This window comes from Tachypleus tridentatus, chromosome 6 (genome assembly GCF_004210375.1).
Source record: "Tachypleus tridentatus isolate NWPU-2018 chromosome 6, ASM421037v1, whole genome shotgun sequence".
Lineage (NCBI taxonomy): Eukaryota > Metazoa > Arthropoda > Merostomata > Xiphosura > Limulidae > Tachypleus > Tachypleus tridentatus.
The window spans coordinates 137046812-137069069 of record NC_134830.1 but is presented as its reverse complement, the minus strand read 5'-3'; the positions used below and the strand labels follow the sequence as shown (position 1 = coordinate 137069069).

At 34.4% G+C, this 22258-nt stretch overlaps 1 protein-coding gene across 8 annotated transcripts in view; it reads left to right on the top strand.

Annotated features, from left to right (window-relative positions):
- The window catches only part of LOC143253784 (calcium-transporting ATPase sarcoplasmic/endoplasmic reticulum type-like), an 83892-nt gene that overhangs the window by 45431 nt on the left and 16203 nt on the right, over window positions 1-22258 (top strand). For all 8 annotated transcript variants that reach the window (XM_076508155.1, XM_076508152.1, XM_076508153.1 and 5 more), the window contains exons 5-12: window positions 2609-2713; window positions 13202-13340; window positions 14271-14351; window positions 15660-15745; window positions 16621-16687; window positions 18137-18309; window positions 20080-20173; window positions 21168-21298. In XM_076508155.1, coding sequence (XP_076364270.1) covers window positions 2609-2713; window positions 13202-13340; window positions 14271-14351; window positions 15660-15745; window positions 16621-16687; window positions 18137-18309; window positions 20080-20173; window positions 21168-21298 — 876 coding nt within the window. The remainder of the gene's footprint in view (window positions 1-2608; window positions 2714-13201; window positions 13341-14270; window positions 14352-15659; window positions 15746-16620; window positions 16688-18136; window positions 18310-20079; window positions 20174-21167; window positions 21299-22258) is intronic.

Sequence of the window (22258 nt, the reverse complement as noted above, 5' to 3'; positions counted from 1 at the left end):
AGGAAACTAGAAAGTGGCCTCCTTTGAAACAGTTAATTTGTTATATCTTTTATAAGATAAAACGTGTAAAAACTATATGTTTTTAGAATGCACACGACGAGATCTATTCAAATATGATAACACTGACTTTCGTAAATACCCGAACTTTTCATAATTTTAGTTTCATTTATCATAAAAGGTGTTGTCCACCTGCTTTACTTTGTTAGATTTTCTTATTCGAATTAATCTACAACGTTTTCAAGGGAGCCACTTTTTTGGCCACTCCCTGTGTATATATATATATATAGCGCAAGCACTCGGTTATGTCTGTGTTGTCAAACTACTTTCTATTAATATAAATTAAAACAAACCTTCCCTCCCAAACTCGGCATGGCCAGGTGGTTAAGGCACTCAACTCGTAATCTGAGGGTCACGGGTTTGAATCCCCGTCACACCAAACATGCTCGCCCATTCATCTGTGGGAGCGTTATAGTGACACGGTCAATCCCACTATTCGTTGGTAAAAGAATAGCCCATGAGTTGGCGGTGGGTGGTGATGACTAGCTGCCTTCCTTTTGGTCTTGCACTGCTAAATTAGGGACAGCTAACGCAGATAGCCCTCGTGTAGCTTTGCGAGAAATTCAAAACAAACCTTCCCTTTCCCTTCAGAGGCACAGCGGAATGTCTACGGAACAACGCTATAAACCGGGTTTCGATACCCATGGTGGACTGAGAACAAATAGCCCATTGTGTAGGTTTGTGCTTAACTAAAAAGAAACAATTTTACGAGCTCATACGTTTGTACGTTCAATGCAAACAATGGAGTCTTTATAGTCTAAGGGCATGCTTGAGACCAAATGACAGGTTTAAGGCCAGTTTTATTGAATATCATACCTCGTATGTATTGTTACGTTAACAGTTGATAGTCAAGAGATTATATCGACCCGGATATGGCCTAATAGTTAACATTTTGGTTGTGCTATAAGGGCTACGGTTAAATCTCACTGTTCCATTACATAAGAGTTGGCGGTAGGCGCTGTTCATTAGCTGCCTACTCTCTTGTCTATTCAAGGGTCTGTGGTTTGCGTTCTTGTTGCGACGTAGGAGTGTCGGTCATCACTTCCACTATTCGATTAAAGTAGCCCAAGAACTGGCGGTGGGCACCGTTGACTAGCTGTCTTCCTTCTATTATATCAATTCAAAATTAGGAACGGTCATGCACAGATAACCCTTTGTTTTGTTTTTAGTGAAACGATTCTGAGACAAACAATAGGAACTTAAATCAGAAAACGTAACGGGAAATCAAATTACGACAGACAGCTCCATTAATGGAAATTGTAATTGGCTGGAATTAATCACCTGAAGGTTTTTGTCACATTCACCGGTCTAGAATGTGTGTGTGTGTTGTGTTATCATATCGTCGGTTCGAGATAGTTATTACTGTTTCTCACCTTCAAGTTTGTGTGCATACAGTAAACTATTCGCGTCACGGGTACGTCGAAGATTCTGAGCTCGAGGGCTTTCGTGTTTGTATTTCCATGTTTTAATATCTATTATCGTTGTCATGGTGTTTATTCTCTTCTGTATATTTAGATGACCCCCCCCCTCTCCCCCGACTTTGTACATTATCTTTCTTATTATGAAACATTTCTCATAGGTTTTGGTTGTAAAGTTATACCGCCAGAGGCTCTTTTCAGTCCTTTCAAGGAACCTTTGAAGTACTGCTAGCCGTGCACCAGAGGGAACTTTATACAAACAATAGACTGCTCCGACAAACAGCAGACCACTATGGACTACTTAAGAAATGATACGTGAAGCGGTGGATATCGTGTAAGCTTCTACACCTACGTTTTTCAAAACATGACTAAACAGATGATTAAATATGGATACCTTATAAAAGTGTATGGACACAGTATATTAATATACTAACGTGCCATCCACGTGTGCTCTAACTCCTGTTAACAGGAGTTTTATATATATATCAGCATAAGAAACACCCAACAATATGTCTTTGGTTAACCACAGTATGTAGAAATGTGTTTGTCAGTAATTGTTTAGTTTGAACAGTTAATGAACGATAGAACCTGTGATGTAATCGAAAACATTTGTTCTGAGTTACAAATTATAGGAAATGTGTTCAGATTTCGCTACTTGTAACTTGAGTTTGGCAAAATAATAACAAATACGATGCTAGGTGAAAAAGTTAAAACTGGATTTTTTTTTAATAGGTGAGCGTTAATCATAATTAGGTAATAGATGAATTTAAACAATACAACCGTAAAAGGTGCGTTACTACACATTTAAGAACCGTAAAAGTTGCGTTACTCGATATATGAGAACTGTAACAACTACGTTACTACATGTGTAAGAAGTGTAAAAGTTGGGTTACTCGATATATGAGAACTGTAACAACTACGTTACTACACGTGTAAGAACCGTAAAAGTTACGTTACTCGATATATGAGAACTGTAACAACTACGTTACTACACGTGTAAGAACCGTAAGAGTTGCATTACTCCATATATACCAACTGTCACAGTTGCATTACTCCATATACAAGAAATGTAACGCATTATTCATGAGTTACCTAAACTTAATTTTTATATTCCTCATATTTCCTCTTTACAGGCTTTAGCCTTGTTTGAAGAAAACGAGGGCCAGATTACAGCTTTCGTTGAACCGTTTGTTATATTACTTATTCTCATAGCCAATGCAGTTGTGGGTGTGTGGCAGGTAAGTGTACATTTTGATAAAGTCGCCATCTGTCGCCTGATGTATGCTCGTTGTCCTTCCTTAATGTTTATTAATTAACTATATTCTTTATTTAATTACTGTAACACTAGTAAAATTTACCCGTCCGAAGCTACCATAAACGTAATTATATTATATAACATGTATGTGGTAGAATCTATTCAAACACTGGGCGTTATATTACAAAAGCGATGAATCTCTGATACTGTGGTTTCTAGTGGGGCTCAGTTAGCATTGTGCTAATAAATCGATCAACGGGGGTTCTTGTTCTTCTTTTTGTTGGTTTGATTAGAGCAAAATTGCGCAATGGACTATCTGCGCTTTGTCCACCTGGATTGTAGCATTATTAGTCCAGAGACGTATTGTTAACCAACTGGTTAAGAGATGGGGTTATGACCTAAAAGTTTGTTCTTTAAAAAAGAAACGCAGAACCACTCTGTAAGCCACTATGCCGCGGCAAAAAAAAAAAAAATTAAACTAACAGCGCATGTGCTATGGTTAAGTAAACGTTTAAGAACTCTGTTATCCATCACGAAGCGAAAAGATGGTGAGAGGATTTTTGAAAGTTCTATTTACTTCTGAAATCGACAATCTTCGAGTTTAAAATTCATGAAAACCTTAACTGGACATATTCGTATTGAATATGGCGGACCAGATTTATACCGAGTACAGCTGCCCTATAGTTTTATTTATAGTCTGTATGAATAAAAAATTTCTTATATTAAACTAGCGGATGGTCGTTGGAACAATTCAATAGTAAATTTCTGAGAAATGGTAATTAATGAACACAAAATGTGTAATAACCCGAATGTCTTGAATCATGACGTATATGCACTATGATTGTCTAGTAGGCCGTTTACAATCGTATTTTATCGTAACGCGTTATTACAATAAGGAATATTTCGTTTGTTTTTAAACAAAGTATACTGAATACAGTGTACTGTTGGCAAAAATGTTTGGATTCCGATGCATTGGGAGCATTCAGCACAATAGTGTTCAGATTCACGAAATAGTCGCAGGGATTTTTTATTTAACGCTGTATGTCACCGTTACTTGTCATTTTAATGAGTGCAAGAAAAGACCGCTACCGAGTGAGCACTTTTTGACAGTTCCAGTTTCATAAAGAAGCCTCAAAGGAAAGGTATTCAATTCAGTTCCAATCAGTTTATTCGACATGATACAATAAAACCATGCGTGTATGTAATACCGACACACAAAATGCATAGACTGAACAAAAACGAACTTAAGTTCGTATTTTTATGCGATTTTTACCGTTTATGCTCGTAACTTTGAACTTTCTTTCAATCAGTCATCAGTGGAATTTCCGTTTTTTATTTGCGGAATTTCCTTTTCAAAAAATGAAAATTTTATTAATAAGTTTTTACCTCAGATTGTTACCATATTTTATTTATTTTAAAGTTGAATTTTTCCCTATCTCGCAACAAACACGACATAGAATGAGGCGTGTCATTTATTTGTTGTGAACAATTTTTTTGTGACTGAGAAAAAAGGGTATTTTAGAGTCGCAAGAGGAGGAAAGCAGGGGCTTGAGCCAACCCTTCTACATGCCATTTATAAACATACAACATGTTATGGCTTACCCCTAAATTACCAACTTGTTTTTATACCGTTCATTTTCATCACATTTAGTAATTTGGTGTTTTTTTGTGTTCCAACATATTATGTAAAGAACTGAATACAAATTGGATGAAATCACCCATTTTCTATGTAAAATTATTAGTGTGTCCCAGCCGTTATTAGTGGCGTAAACAATATTGATTACAATTGTGTTTGGATATTTAGTGTAACTCTTCATATTGAAACTCCACCAAGAAAATCTTAGTAGTTCTAAAAAATGTTTAAAATTCAGTGAAATATGAACCACATTGCTAATTCTTAGGTTAACAGACATAGCTCTATTCATATTACACGAGCTAAATACATTGCTGAGTTCAGGTGCAGGAGAGTGAATATGAAATGATGTATGAAATGTATTTACATTTATTATATTTATAAAATAAGTTATTTTTGTTTTGTATAAACTGAAAGCTTCACGAGTTAGAAGTAACTAGTGTCTGTTATTAGCCCTTCCTTAAATATTATGGTCATCCCTTAATTCCAGCCAATGATGCATTCCTTGGAACTAGCAATTGTATAGAGTTACTAACCCTTAGAAGATGTTTAAGCCTAGCTGCACTTGCCCTTATACCTTGGTTTCACGGTCGCTGAAAGCAAATGATCCAATCATGAACAGATTAATCCCATAGTTCGTCCACAAACGACTTCGTTTCTGTTGCCTCCTTTCCTCCCCTCCCCCCAAAGCCCACACTTTTTTGTTCATTGTCTAACTTTGTGTTTAACTTCAAACAAACAAATCCTGTTTATAAAAACCACAACGGCTGTAAACCTCTGGACAACGTGTGTTCATAAGGAACCGTGTCCTTTCTCCTCAGGTGAATCCGGCCCAAGACTGACTGGAATCTTGTTGAAACCAGGGCACCTGGTTTTCGGTCTGCGAAAACAGGATTTCAGTTTTCACTACTCCGCAACCAAAATTCTGTAAGAAATAAAAATAAAAGGAATCGGGCTTTTAGGAAGACTCGGTTTTAGTGAAATGTATAATTTGGTCAATTTTTAAAAATAAGTCATTTCTTTATATCTCAGAACGGCTGGTATGGGTATTAACACTTTTATTGATAAGGAGAGAACAACGTTTCGACCTTTCTAGGTAATCTTCAGGTTAAAGTGGGTTTCTCTTCATCAAGAAGTCATTTCTTTGTTAGCTCAGAACTGTAATTTTAGAAGCTAAATTAGGAAACAGCGTTATGGCTCTCTGTATTTCTAACGGTTCGTGAGCTTTTTACGAAGATATAGTCGACCGTTGGTATCACAAATGATGGAAACCACCGTGATGTATACATCACAGTACGAACAGTTTGAAAGGTAAACCACACTTTAAGAACTTTTTTACACAGGATGATTAACATCCACAAAAAAAAAAAGAACAGTTGTTCCAGTATTCGGAGTTTGAATGGGATTTTTTTTGGTTTCCATGTGTCGTACATTGTATTCACCATTCACAAATACTGTTCTCAGCTAGGGCGGGACCTTCATGGCCAGCTGGTTAAGGCACTCGACTTGTAATCTGAGGGTCGTGGGTTCGAATCCCTGTCACACCAAACACGCTCGCCCTTTTAGCCGTGGGGGCGTTATAATGTTACGGTCAATCTCGCTATTCATTGGTAAAAGAGTGGCCCAAGAGTTGACGGTAGGTAGTGATGACTAGCTGCTTTCCCTCTAGTCTTACACTGCTAAATCAGGGACGGCTAGTACAGATAGCCCTAGTGTAGCATTTCGCGAAATTCAAAACAAACCGAACCAGCTAAGCCGGAAGTGTAACAGACCTGAATAAATTTCGTCCCGAAAGAACCGCGTGTTACTTCCAAGAAACATTGGAACGTAAACTATTAATTAATTGTTGGTTACCTGGAATGTCCCAGAACAACCAAATGGTACTAGCAAGGAAAATGTATGTTTTAATGAAAGACTAATAGATCGTGAGGGGATGAGTCACCAAAAAATAGTAAAAATGGTATACAACCGACTGATGCTACACGTACTTGTGATAACACTATATTCGAGGTATACACAAGGGCAACAACTTTGTATCGTAATTGTGTTTACTGGACTGTAGGAGTAACTTTGATGGAAGTAGAAAGGTGTTTTAAATATTAATGTAGCCAGATACGAAATACTGAATGAGCCCGGAGCTGCAAGGGGCAGACAGAGGTTATGAAAACTCTTGGATATAGACTACTTACTATTCCCGTCACACCAAGCATACTCGCTCTTTCAACCGTGTTGGCATTATAATGTCACGGTTAATCCCATTATTCGTTGGTAAAAGTGTAGCCTAAGAGTTGGCGGTAGGTGATGATTACTGGCTGCCTTCCCTCTAATCTTACACCGCTAAATTAGGGACGGCTAGCACAGATAGCCCTCATGTAGCTTTGTGCGAAACTCAAAACAAACAAGCAAATACAGGGCACTAAGAGAACCATCATTTAGACCCTCACTGAGTGGTTTTGGGTGCTGAGTGAAGGGGCTGTAGACTGTTATGGCCTGCCCCTGGCTACACTACCGGTTACAATAGTGAAATTTCGCTCAGCTATTTAAATATTGCAGTATCCAATGTCCACAAACCGCGAAGTAAGGATGAAACGACGTCTGGTTCGGTGTTCCGACATCAAGTTTTCTGGTTTACTCAATTTTTACTGTTACTTTAATTAACTGAGCTTGAACATCGAAGGAAAAGCAGTGTTAAAAATAAATAGTCTCCTTAATCAGACCTAGTTAGCACCGTCTTTTTGTTTGTTTGTTTTTAATTAGAAGTCAAAACATGTTTTGCGATGTCTAATATGATAACTACAGCAGAGTTTTTTGTGTGTGTTTTTCACAAGCCAGTTGTTCCAGGAAACATAAATAGATCCTTTCTTTTTTGTAACACTATACGTTTCGGTGCCGTACTCAGGGTTGTTTCTAATCAGGTGAATTATTCTTAGCAAAAAGATAACTAGTTAAACAGAGTTCTTTTTAAGATGTACGTGGGTAAAGGTTTATTTGGTAATGTTGTCACAACCCCTAACTGGTTCTAGATTAAAGTTGTTTACACCAGTTGTAATCCCAAAGCACAAGGAACAAAATAGTAATGCATACGAACGAGAATACATACACATAGAGAGGCCAGATGGTAGAGCCACCTAGCATAGGATGAACGCCGGAAACACTATTAGAATGTTTAAATCCAGGTAATGATTCGTTTACTAACATGTTCAGTCACCGACTAGTCCAGGAATTTTATCTTGCAATGCCATAAGAAGAAGGTGACTCCTGTAATCAACAAAGAGTAGTTCTGCTTAAATCTTGATTTATTGTTTCACTTTTCCGCTAGGCAGCACTGGAAAGGGGGAACTAAAACTTTTGTGACAGTCTGTCACTATCGCCCCCAAGCGGCTCACTGGTAATTTTGAAGGCTTACAACATTACAATCCGGGTTTCGATACCTGTGGGGGAATAGCACAGATAGCACATTGTGTAGCTTTGTGCTTTACAACAAAATTACTTCCAATGAAATAGCTAAATGGTTGAAAATTAGCTTTGTTTGTAAAAAAATAGGCACAAAGCTACACAATTAGCTGTCTGTGTTTTGCCCACCACGGATATCGAAACCAGGTTTCTAGCGGTGTGAGTCCGCAGACATGCCGCTGTGCCAGGGTGGTTGAAAATAGTATTTACATTATAAAACATTAACTCATCACGATAGAGAAGCACGTTTTTGTTTTGTTTTTTAAATCGTCCAGTTTGTTTATCGCAGACTCATTCAATAAAAGAGATTACCTCGTACTAGTTATGCATACCTTTTAATAACACATGATTTAAATAGCTGCAGCACCCGCTTCCTGGACGGAAGTTATGTAAATTGGTGATTAATGAAAGGTTATCCTAAGACATGAAAAGTTCCTTCCCTTATAACATCCCATAATAACTGCAAAACACAAAATGTATAACCACAGTTTTGGATGTATCTTCGCATGTACCCAATTAACCTTCATGCCAGATTTGGTAGAGATCCATCAATAGAAGGTGTGAAGTATTGACACAAAACTTTGTATGGATCCCGCGTGGATCTAATTAACCTCCCTACCAATTTTGGTAAAGATCCATTCACAACCTGCGAACTAGTTATATAGACATATAATAACAGTACTATTGTATTTATGTAGATACTTGTAACGGTTGATGGTCCGTAATTATAGAACTGTGGAAAACAAAGCCAGTTTAATTTGCACAAAATCTTCATTTATTATCACCACGGTTTCGTCCGTAAAGGCATCTTCGAATTTCAATTTATCCTTGGATCGCGAAGTCAAGTCTCCGTCCCACCAAACATGCTCGCCCTTTTAACTCTGTGAATGTTATAATGCGTCGGTCAATCCCACTATTCGTTGATAAAATAGTAGCCCAAGAATTGGCGGTAGGTGGTGATGACTAGCTACCTTTCCTTTAGTCTTTCACTGCTAAATTAGGGACGGCTAGCGCAAATAGCCCTTGTGTAGCTTTGCGCGAAATTATAAACAAGCAAATGAAAGGCAGTAGTTTTTTCATAGTTTTAACTCTCATATTTACTGACTTATTTGCGTCATTGTGGAATCCTCATCTACCGTCATATTTGTAGTTTCACGTTTGTTTTTCAAATACTGCTCGGTTTAGAGGACGTTCAAAGAATTGTTTGACCCCCCCCCCCTATCATTAAGTAATTAATGGATTAATTGCTATATAGATGTAACTTTTATTCAAAAATTTTGGGTGACTCGTATTTGTAACCAAAAAGATTTGTTTCTTTTTTCTTTGTGTCTAATATTCGCACAAATTACACATGTGGTATCTGGGCTCGACAACCATGGTTTTGTATATGTAGGTTAGAAAGAAGACAGCTATCCAACAGCACCCATCGCCAATTTTAGTGCTACTGTAATTGAATAGCAAGATTTCACCATCGCTGTTATAATATAACTGCGGTTACATAGTGCGGAGTACGATTTTGAATAAACATGACGCTAACCATTAGGCCACGTCCAGCCCACAGACAAAGATGAAGAATTGCCAGCAATTTGGTGCATAAGTAATTCAAAAATATGTTTAAAAAACTGATGTAATATAGCTTCATTTGCTAATTTTATGATTGCTGACTTCAGAATGGTTGACAATAAGTTTTTTTTTTTATTTCCTTATTTCTGTCGCGTACTTGCTTTGCTTTCCTCGACATAACCAAGGCCTGGTGCGCTGAAGTGATGTGCAACAGTTTAAGAATTCATGGTCCGCGTCCTGTTGCCACCACAATCGCTTTCCGCAATTTCGGGCAATGGGTACGTTATAAGAGTGACAACTAAAGCCCAGTGTTAGATTATCTGAGTATACGATTAGCTGTTTCACTTCTTCACAATTAGGGACAGCTAACTTACTAGATTTGCACGAATATGCGAAACAAAAAGGCAGATAAATGGACTTCCTATTTCGTAGTGAATTTATAAGTAGGGAATGCCCAAAGCAACAAAGCTCCTTTCACTGAATTAGGCCCAGCATGGCCAGGTGGTTAAGGCACTCGACTCTTAATCTGAGGATCGCGAGTTCGAATTCCTGTCATGCCAAATATGCTCCATCCTTTCAGCCGTGTGGGCATTATAATGTTACGGTCAATCCCACTATTCGTTGGTAAAAGAGTAGCTCAAGAGTTGGCGGTAGGTGATGATGACTAGCTTATACTTAGAAAGTCTTATACTGCTAAAGTAGGGATGTCTAGTACAGATAGCCCTCGTATAGCTTTGCGCGAAATTTAAAAAAAAACGCCAAAAAACTCACTGAGTTAACCAGAAGTTTCATTTTGATAATACGCTAGACTAGAAATAACTGTATACGTGTGAGCGTTAGCGGTAAGTCGAACTTGTTTTCGGAAACTATTGTTTCTGTGTGGGTTTGAACAAGATAAAACTGGTTAGAAAACGTATTGTCTAAATTTATACACGAAAAACCATTATATAACAATTGTTTGACGTCTTTTTTTTTTTTTAGATCAATGTGGTGATAGTTTAAATTAGCTGACAGATAATAGAAATCATTTCGAAACACCATAAGCTTCTATAAAATTTAAACTACTATACGCAATTAAAGTTTCCACAAAGGCGAAAGCATTCTTAAAAATTACACTAAGGAAATCAATAGAAAAGTTTTGATGACTATATACAAAGACAAAGATCACAGAAATTCTAATGATAGAGTTTCTCTTAATAACCGAGTGTTGGTAAAAGAATTCATCTTCTAATGTTTATCGTTATCATCTGGGGAACCGGTACAGGATACAAACACAATGAAAGGAAACTTCCTTTCATATGCAGCTTTATATTCTTAAAGAATTAGTTCACCTGTAGGTGTATGTTGACATAACAAGGCGTGTATGGACCAAACTTTCTGTGTTATCCTGACGTATTAATTCCCAGGAGCACTTGTTTCAACCACACCATAAATCACAATCTCTCAACTTTCTGTTATAAAGTTAGTAAAGTTTAACACTTTGTTTGTGCGTTTCAGGTATTATGTTGAAACTGTCGTACCCTTTGATGTAAAATTATTAGAGTAATAGCAGTTAGAGCGGTTTTTATTCACACTGTTTTCCTTGTTTAACTACAAGCAACATTATTATTCGAGCATTTAATTTATATTAAACATCTCAATATCTGTTTGGTGAGTTTTTGTTTGTCGCCGACTAATGTTTTTTTTTTTTTTTTTCGGTAACACTTCAGTTAGTTTTCCGTTTTCTAATACATTACAATACGCCTTTGTCACCGCTGTCAATAGAAGAACTAAGACGTGTTTGTCATGTTGTTGAACAGTGTTTACTTCAGTTTTAGATCTCCGAGATTAAATGCAGGATTTTAAACCTTAGTCTGATTGAGACTGTACGAATTGTAACCTCTTCTGCTTAGTTTCTTGAAGTTCTTAACCCTAGAAATAGCCATACCAATTTTTAAAGCGCATTTTTTAAAACTAATTAAACACGAAATCGCTTTTTTTAGTAGTGGTGGTGGAGGGATTGTTTTGTTCTTTACAGGGCTCTTAATACGAATTACAAAAAAGAAATCTAAAAATTAATTGTTTGTTTGCTTTTTTGCATTTCGCATAAAACTACATGAAAGCTATCTGCACTAGCTGTCCCTAATTTAGCAGCATAAGACTAGAGGAAAGGCAGCTAGTCATCACCACCCATCGCTAACTCTTGGGCTACTCTTTTACCAACGAAGAATAGTATTGACGTAACATTATAACGCCCCAAAAACTGAAAGGACGAACATATTTGATGTAACAGTGATTCGAACCCGCGACCCTAATGTTACAAATCGAGCGCCGTAACCATCTGACTATGCCGAGCCCTTAAAATTAATACCACTTGGAGTATAGTTAACCCTACTAATACTGCTGAGGTAGCCTTTGTGTTCCAAGTAAAAAATTGATGTACCCTCTTTGTCCCTTTTATTTTTTACACTGAGTATTCTGAGCGTAATTTGATACAATATGTGGACCCTACCGAGAGTCAACAACATTAAAACAAGTCGTTATTTTAAGGTTAAGTACGTACTAACCTCTTTGGTCACTATTGGAGTTTTTTCTCTCTCTCTCTCTCTCTTTTATAATTTATTTCTCCATTGAAAAACTGTATTTCGTTTCGTAAAGTCCACGCGGTGGTTTATATATTGTCACACACTACAGTTTACGAGTTTTTAATGTTAAATGTCGTGCTTTGTTCGCCGAATATCTCGTTTTCTGCAACTCTCGATGTAATGTATTAGTGAAAGAGCGGTAATTAGTAGTTAGTACCATGGGCCCCCACAGAAAGGGGCATGAGGAGGCGTTTACCTCCGTTACATTTCACAAAAAATTGCATGTATTATTAAGCAAACATAATATCGTAATTAAACTAAATATTTTATCATTATATTGTTGTTGTTGTAAATTTGAGTTTGCGTTTAAACAAAAAACGCGTTCTTTTTTTTCCAACCACACGTGAAAAGGCTGATCCCCTACACACATAAAAGGCCTCCCCCCCCCAGAAAATATTTCTGTAAGCACCAGTGGTTACTCCAGAGTATGGAAAGAAGAATGTTTAGTTTAAACGTTTCTTTTATAGTTTCAGTATATTAATTTGTTACTGAATGAATAACAAGCAATATATTATGATTTTTAGAAGTATGTTTTTCAGTGAATATAAAGTACTAAAAAAACACTAAATATTTTTTATTCTTGTGAATTACCATAGCTTTTGATAAATGGTTATTTTTACACGTGATTTGTTAACGTTAGCTCCTCAGCATTATTAATGAGGTAGAAAGGAGTAGTTTTACAGTACAAGACTTGTCATTAGAACAGATTGTGGATCTGTAGTGTTTTGTTGTTTTTTTCTAAATAGTGTTTGTACCTCATCTTGAAGGCATAAATTAAAACATTTGTGATAAACTATAAGAACATACCTTGTCTAAGTTTTTTAGTGAAAGAACTATATACTGTTATACTGTAGTGAGTGTCATACAATTATTGTTTACCATGTGTTTCTTCTTCATGTAATTTTTGTAAGTATAGTTCCCTTATTTTTTCAATCACACTGGACTACGTAGACATGATGTTTTCCATTAAGTTTTTGATGGTCTGAAATGTTTGACTCTTTTGTATATTAAAATATCTTTATTGTGCTAGTGAAAGTAACGTAAAGATTGTGTTGGATGTAAAAATGTGCAGAGTTTCTTTTATTTTGTAGTCCTTACCATGTCTACAATCACTAAATTTGTATAGCACTGGACCATGTGAGGATGTTTCTACAGAAGTAGGCTTAGAAAAATTTATCAGTCTGTTTAAACCCTATAGGAAAGAAATGCTGAAAGTGCCATTGAAGCTCTTAAAGAGTATGAACCAGAGATGGGCAAGGTTGTTCGATCAAACAAACAAGGTGTTCAGAAGATAAGAGCGAGAGACATTGTCCCTGGTGATGTAGTGGAGATTTCTGGTGAGTCTTACGAACAATATGGTGAAAATGAAGTGTAACTTACAAACAATAGGTTTGAGAGTACTGAAGTTTAATATATATTATTAAACTGAGTTTGCTAATGATAAAATAATTGAATTATGACTACATATGATACATTTTATTGTTTCTAAATTCTATTGTATATTATGTTATATGAACTTAGATGATGATGACTTCACCTGAGTTGTTCTGATTAATGTTGTCCAGTCATGTCTGTCAAATTGCATAATTCATATAGAAGACATCTATGCGCGTAGCATCTGTTGTGACAAATGTGCATCAGGGTAGCCAAATGTGGTAGGTTTTTAGTAAAATGAACACACAAAATATATCAGATTTATCACAAATGTATTTGTGTTCAAGATATGTTTGTGAGTTAAAGACATCAGAATGTAACATAATGTTCATATGAAGAATAAAAAATGCTTTCTACGTTGTACAGTCTGTATACTGTATTTGCAAAACTTTTGAAATGCATATCTACAGTTTTGTTCATTATTCATTTATATTGTATTGGATGTTTTGCTCTTTTTGGGTACAAACAGCAGTATACAGTAACATAGATAGTTGGTTATTCTGACACAAAATACTGTGTTGAATGACGCTTTGTAAAAGGTCATGACATGCTTGCTTTGATTCACACTGTGCGCATTCAGAAGTTTGTTGAAACTTATAGTAAATTGTAGTTACAACTGATATGGACATGGTCTTAAAAGTCAAGCTCTATGTACAGATGTTTCTGCTTTGTGTGTTCTTAGTTCCTGCTTTGCGTATGATTAATTGGATATTGATTTATTGAATCTTGTCTGTTAAGTTAAATAGTAAAAAAATGCTTGTAGTTGTACATTTTGTTGTTGTTGCTGTATTCCAATATTTCAGTTTTTGTTAACAGTATTTAATCATTCACAGTTGGTGATAAGGTACCAGCTGATATTAGACTGATTAAGATTTTCTCTACAACATTACGAGTGGACCAGTCTATTCTGACAGGTGAGCAAATAATGAAATAACTGATAGGACTAATTAGTGATTTTTTAAAAAAAAAGCTACATATATTAATAAGTAATGGGGATATTTAAGGTTAAAATTTAATAAAAATTTTGTGTTAACAGTTTAACAAACTAAAAGATATAATTGTTTATGTGTGTTTATTAATATTAAAGAGTGTACTCTGTACTCAGGAATGCTCATGGAGTATCAGGAACGGCTCAAACATGAAGTTAGTTGAGAAGTGATAAGTTACGCCTTGACTACTTTCTTCAAAGTGCAGAAAAATCTAAATAGTGTGTTTAAAAGAAAGTATTGTGGGTACAATGTTACACAACTATAATTATTTAAGTAAAGGAGTTCTTCTTATAGCCTGAGTGTGGTGCCAATTTACATTATTTTGGCTGCAAAAAATTTATTTCTGTGTTTTGTAATTCTGTGGTAATACTGCTCAGCCCTGGAAAATATTTATTTATAACATTAGAGAGAAATGTAAAGCTAAGTTTGAGCCTTGTTATACTGATGTTTGGCAAAATTATAAATTGTCTAAAATAAAAAATGTGAAAAGTACAAGGTGTTCGGAAAGTCACTGTGCACTTGTATATTTGTTAACAGACATGTTTCAATATAGAATACAGGAGGTAAATATGAATGACAATTATAAACAATGTTGAAAGTGACCCCTGTTGGCATCAATACAGGCCTGGATCCTTTTTATTTTGTTTCTAAACACTGCTATCAGTTGCTGGCTTGAAATAGACTGAATGAATGCTGTTATCATTGTACAAAACTGCACAGTGACTTTTCAAACACCCTGTACATAAGTTATAATTAAGAATATTTCTTTCATTTTAATGTTACCATTCAAACTGTTGTATGTGGCTAGTGGATTAGTGACTTCAAACAAATACATTTTAAAGTGTTACACAAGCTGGCTTTGTGAAAGTGAAGTAAAATCACAAGATACCATATTTTTTCTAAAAGCTTTGAAAATTATTTTGTTGGTTATAATAAAAGTTTAAATAAAAGGTATCAAATTTTCCTCATAAAGTAAAATCCTTGGATAGAAGTTTCACTCCATTACTTAAGTTTTAAAGTTGTGTGAATTAAGTGCATTTATGAAAATTATAATATATTGTAATATTTTTATTGTTACTAAAATATTTAGTTTTTATTTTTGTCTTCTAATCATTAAAAGGGTATTAGAATAATTTATTTTTAATTTTCTGTTTTATAGTATTGTTATTACTGATAATCTTTGGTGACTCTGTGTATCGTTATGTTTGGTTTATATGTACTTCTCTTTTGTAGGTGAATCTGTCTCTGTGATCAAGCATACTGACCCTATTCCTGATCCAAGAGCTGTTAATCAAGACAAAAAAAACATTATCTTCTCTGTAAGCATAAAATTATATTTATTTGGGAAAAGGTTGGCACGTTAAAGTCTCCATCATACTTTTGTTTTGGCCAATTGTTTAGGTTTAGGCTATTTTCTCATAGTAACATGGCATCTTTTAATAGCAAAACATCTCTGTTGTTAGCGTAGCCTTTCGAGATACGATGAGGAAGCAGTGTGTTTTCTAATACCTAAAGTTTATTGATTCTAATATTGATCTTTCCAAAGCATAATTAATGATTTTTTTAATTAAATGTAGTTTGTAACTCAACATTAGTACTTAGAGCATTTTACTAACAAACAGCTCCATAAAACCTCTGTTAAGATTAGTAATGTAATTCTAGTACACCATTTTAAATGTACATTGTTTCTTTATAAGTTGTTTTCTTAGAATTAAATAATTTTGTCTACTTTCAGAAGTTAAAGTTACTTTGATAACTCCTGATTTCATACAGTTTCATCTAAAATATTGTAAAGTAAAGAAAATCTTAATTATTTTTAACAAATTTTAACCAGTTGGATATTACATTGAAAATCATACAAAAAAGTTATTCATCTAGTTAATTGTTATTTGATGAAGTGTGACAATCAGCAGAATTCCAATATTTATTTATTTTCTAGATGTTGGGCTAAGTTTTTAATTGTGTATTTTCTATTTTATTTTAAACCCTTTAATTCCTTACTTGAAACACTTTTATAACAAAAATACCTTGTTATCATGCTTAGTTTAGGTTGAAAAATATGAGTTGCTTTTTTCATTATAGAATTTATTTGGGTTTCAAAAAGATTTTAAAGAAAAGATTGATTAGGTTTTCTAAAATTTCAGTTGAGATCTAAACAAAAGTGTGTCTCCTTTAATGCATGAACTATTTGTAGGGTACTAATATTGCATCAGGGAAGGCTCAAGGAATTGTAATTGGAACTGGTTTGGATACTGCCATTGGTAAGTTTATTCTCTATAGAAGTGTTTGCTATTTCACCTATGAAAAATTAATTGTCTCTGTTTGTTTATAGTCCTACATTTGATTAAAAAAACAACAACAACAACAAAATAGGTATGACTGTTACTTTTTTAATTTTCTATGTGTCACAGTTAATCTGGCATAAAATACCCAAATTCTACTATGGGGTTCAAAGCAGGGCAAATAACACTGGGAGGTGGCTTAAGGGGTCTTGTCTACTCAGTGTAGATCCATTGCCTTCTAAGTTTCAGATTCTAAGTTGATGTATGATGCACATAATCAGTCATTAATAAAATTATAATTAAGCACTGAAATGATAACAATTAAGAAACTTATTTTTATTTATATAATGTTTCTAGTGTTGGATATGTTTATGTCCATTAAACAGTCCTTGTTATTGTGGTTTTTGTTGTTTTCTAATCTACACATTTCCAGCACTGACCTACATACTACTACATTATTCTCTGGTAGATAATAGTTACAATTTTAGACTAACATCTTTCTGTTTCGTATCATTTCCCCTACAGCTCACATATTTATTTACAGTGATATTTTAGTGTTTATTTTGTTTTGTGATTGTGAGTATGTGGTAAAAAGGCTCGTGGTTATGTCTAGTAAACTCAATAACATTTACAGACTGTGTCCCTTACTGTTCTATCCAATGCCATAAGTAAATTTAAAATATTTGCTTTTGAGAGAAAGTCTGTTACAATTTGAAACCTTCCCATGTGAATGAGTTCTTAGCAATTACTATGCCACTTTAAGACTTCATTCATGATTGCTCTGAAGAACCATTTAGTTTTTGTTTTGTTTAAGCAATACCTTTTTCATCTTTGTTTCCATTTTAATTTTCAATTTTTGTTAATGAAAATATTGCAGTTTATTTATTCATGGAAGTAAATACAACTGCTAATTTAAATTTACTGCTGATTTTATAACTTTAAAATTACATCATATAAGGGATGCTTAACATTGTAATTTTTACTGTTGTGATGCCAGTAAAATGTGAGCATATTGTGAATCATGAGAAGAATTATGCACTCTGTAGGCTACAACACAGCATGAAATATGATCTTCAAAAGCAGGATGAAAAAGATATTTTTTACAGTTAATCTTGATTTTGCTAACTCTTGTAGCAGAACACTTTCAGGGACCCCACATCTAGTAGTCACCTTAATATAGTTAGTGATAAATGCATATTAATCATTGGAGATTTTGGTTCATATTGTATATACAATCAGCTTTTCTGTGTGTTAAGGAAAAAAGATCCATAATTTGGAGTGCCTAAACATTGCCCATGCAATTTATTATTCTTAATCAAATGTCTTTTATTTTAGTTGTGTTAATATATTTTCTACAATCAGTTTTGTTTGTTATTCAAAAATTTATAGTGGTAATTGCAGGTTTTTTTTGGTTTTTTTCTGATTTAGGTAAGATCCGAACAGAAATGTCTGAGACTGAAGAGGTAAAGACACCCTTGCAACAAAAGCTTGATGAGTTTGGTGAACAGTTATCAAAGGTGATCTCAGTGATCTGTGTGGCTGTCTGGGCTATTAATATTGGTCATTTTAATGATCCAGCCCATGGTGGATCATGGATCAAGGTAAGTACTTGTTGGATACCATTTCTTGAAATGTAAATCTCAGTGGTAGAAAAATTAATAATGCATGCTTTATTTAGCATGTTTGAACTCTATAAAAATAGAAAACCTTTAATGTTAACTACTTTTACTGATACTAGTTTTGTTGTTTTTCTTTTTAATTTTCTTACACTATTACTTTGTACTTTAAGCAAAATTAACACAAATTTAATCTAGTTTTATTGCTTTGTAACAAAATTTTTACTTCTTGTTCCAGGGCAGAAAGTGTTATTTCCCGATTGCTTATGCCTAAAGTAAATGGAAAGGACCAATTTTTCCCTTCAAACTTTGATTTTGTGACCTGGGTAATGAAATTTTCAAATTTACCCATTTTCCAGAACATTCCAGGTAGATTGAGTGCTGAGTAGCTGATAGAGAATTTTCTAGAATATTGTAGAACTTATAAAAAATTTCAAGAACCTTTTACAATTTTCCATAGTAACATGTATATGCAATGGCTCACCACTTCAGTTTAGTTCTAGTTGCCTAAGTGAATGCATAGACCCATTCAAGGAGGTTTTACCAAGCTTCCCTGTTATCATTGCCTTTGGGACAACAGGGACACTGCAGCTCACTACAACAGAAAGCACTAGCTACAACAGACCACATTCTCTGTGGGAAGGCACAATGTCAAGTGTGAGCCACTAGTGGGCCTCTAGAGGGTGTTGTTCCCACCATTGCACATAAAGTTGGGTCTTATGAAACAATTTGTTACAGCTCTTGATAAGGAGTCTGCAGCCTTCAAGTACCTTTGAGACTTCTTCCTTAAACTGTCTGAGGCAAAGATCAAAGCTGGTATCTTTGTTGGACCATAAATAAAGAAGATCCTGGAGTGCACAAACTTCCCCAAGAAGCTCAGTAGGAAGGGAAAAAAGCTTGGGGCAGTTTTGTCACAGTTGTTCAGGGCTTCTTGGGCAACCACAAGGCCAAAAATTATGTTGAACTGGTTGAGGCTCTGGTGAAGAACTACAGCAAAATGGGCTGCAAGATGACCCTGAAAGTCCATATCCTTGATGCTCATCTTGATAAATTCAAAGATAACGTGGAGTATACTCAGCAGAGCAAGGTGAGAGCTTCCACCAAGATGTACTGGACTTTGAAAGGTGCTACCAAGGAGCGTATAACGAAAACATGATGGGAGACTGCATTTGGGGGCTGATACGTGAAAGTGATTTACATTACAGTTGAAAATCTCGAAAAACTACTCACTTCTAAACATTTTTGGTCATTTTTGTATAGCTTTAGTATAAATACATGTAAATCATGATTCATATGTTGTTTTATTCAGACCTTAGGTAAATGAAAATGAACAAATTTGCCCATTTTTACATAGAAAATAGGTTAATTTATAAATTTCATTATCCAAGTCACAAAAGCAAAGTTTGAAGGGAATAATGGCCATTTTCTGTACTTTTACAACATAAACAATTAAGAAATAGCACATACTATCCAGGAACAAAATTTGTGATACATAGTGTTATTTATATAGTTTTATCTGAATAGTTGTACCTCACCATCACTGTTTGAAGTTAATTTTTTGTATTTTAAATACAGAAAATGAAAGTGATTATTTCAGATTATCTTTTTTTGGTCTTAGATAATCCCATATTGATCTTAGATAAATTTTTGTTTTGTTTTAAGTTATCCCATATCGGTCTTAGATAAGGATATTTGGGTTCAGATGATTTTATAGTGGTCTTAGATAATCCCTTATTGATCCTGTTTTCAATTTAGGGGGCCATTTACTACTTCAAGATTGCTGTTGCATTAGCTGTGGCTGCCATTCCAGAAGGTCTGCCTGCTGTTATTACAACTTGTTTAGCACTAGGTGAGTTTCATTGTATTGTCCCTAATATTTAGAAAATTATTGAAATTTGAAATATTAGTGCTGTAAAACTGGGTTATTATTGGTGAGTGGCTTGTGGTGGCTCAATGAATCTTAAATATAGAAAGGCTTAATTCCAACATCTTATAATAACTACTTCTGTCAGCTGAATGGTTCTTAACATCAAGTATAGATTTTTCTTGGTGGAAATTCAAGTAAACTATTTCAGTTGGACAAGTTATTTACATTTTTATTGATAAAGAACCAGAAACCAAGCTTAAAATAAAGTACAAAGTGTTGTATTATCTTCTGAAAGATTTCATCATGGAAGAAGCAGTGCATACAACTGTTCTCTAAGCTTGAAATTTTAATAGAAACTGAAACCAAATGTAATAAAATTCACTTTCAAATGCACATTTAATATTTTCATTGAGCAGTATTACTAACAAACAGTTTAGGACAAGGAACAGATTTTATTTTGTTTGTGAGAAGGAAAGAGACAGAACTATTAACAATCTTTAATAAATTCAATGTTATGTATTTCTTTCCTAAATTAAGTATAAACGTAATATATACATGATTTGTTTTTTTGCTTCACTTTATTCTTTGATTTGCAGGAGGAAACAGTTGTAATACGTGATTTTTGTGTAGCCAAAACTTATTTTGTCTTTTTTCAGTTAATCACCTAATAACAAACCCAGCTAAACTGGTTAAGCTTTTATTTTAAATGTGTTTTTTTGATAATGTGGCTAAACTTTTATTGTAAATATGTTTTTTGAATGTTTTAAAACAGTATTTCGTATTGGAGTAAAGTGTTTACAAAGATACGAACCTATCATCCAAGCTTCTCTTTGAAATTTAATTACAAATAACTGTGTCTATAAAAGTGTAAGAAGTTTGAGTTTCTTTGATTAAGTGGTGATTTGTTTGCTCCATGGGTTCTGCATGTATGAGGTGTATATACCAGTTGTAGTCACCAATATGTTTCACCTTACAGGAACAAGAAGAATGGCTAAAAAAAATGCTATTGTGAGATCATTACCTTCAGTGGAGACGTTAGGTTGTACCTCTGTTATTTGTTCAGATAAAACTGGAACTTTAACTACTAACCAGATGTCAGTTTCTAGGGTAAGTATGGTATACTTTTGTGACACAATAACTGATCTTGTATGCATACAAAAATATGATTTTCCTAAAATAAATGTAAACTTCCAAGAAAACAATTGTTATTAATATGTATAAAATATCTTCTTGATGCTCAAATCTATCCAACTATGGTACAAAAACCATGTTCTAAAACATGAATTAAAACACTGTTATCAGTGTAAAGAACATGACACATTTTGGCTATATCTGTTTATCTTCCCTAAGCTATTAGCTGCTAAAGTGTATCAAGTCCCTTACATTAATAACAGTCTTTTAATTTATACTTTGTAACATTGTTTTTGTGATGTAGTTTGAACCATTATTATTTATGACACCCAGTGGCATTGCTATAAAATATGCCCACCCTACACACATGTATCCCCCTTTTCAGTATTTCTTAAGTTTTTCAGGCTTCCTTTTGGCTCTGGTCCCTATGCAGTTGTGGAGGACACAGGGGCATACTCTCACCACTGATGACATCAAACACTTAGTTGTTTATCAGATGTGTTATACGTTACACAAATAAAAGTGTAGAATCATCCATTATATTGTTAGCCTTACATGTTACTTGTTTCTGTGGCATCAGTCATTGATATGAGAAGAAAATAAATTACTGTGTTAGAACCACTCAACTGGTATACATTTAATAACATGAAAATAGGTCTCTAGTGCAGTAGCTCAAAACATGATAGAATCAATCAACTATAGAGAATTAACTACACTGTACACAAACAATGCATAGGTACTTATTCATTAGTGTATTTCTACAGCTGTGAACTGTGGCACCAAGTGTTCATTTTTAGCACATGTTTTAAAGTTTTCTGACCCTTTAACAGTGTGGTATCTCCAAGACAAACTAGTTACAGTCCTTTGAAAGAGGAAGTATTAATTAGTAATTTTTAAATTATTTAGAATTAGAGTAAAATTAAATAGAGCAAAAAG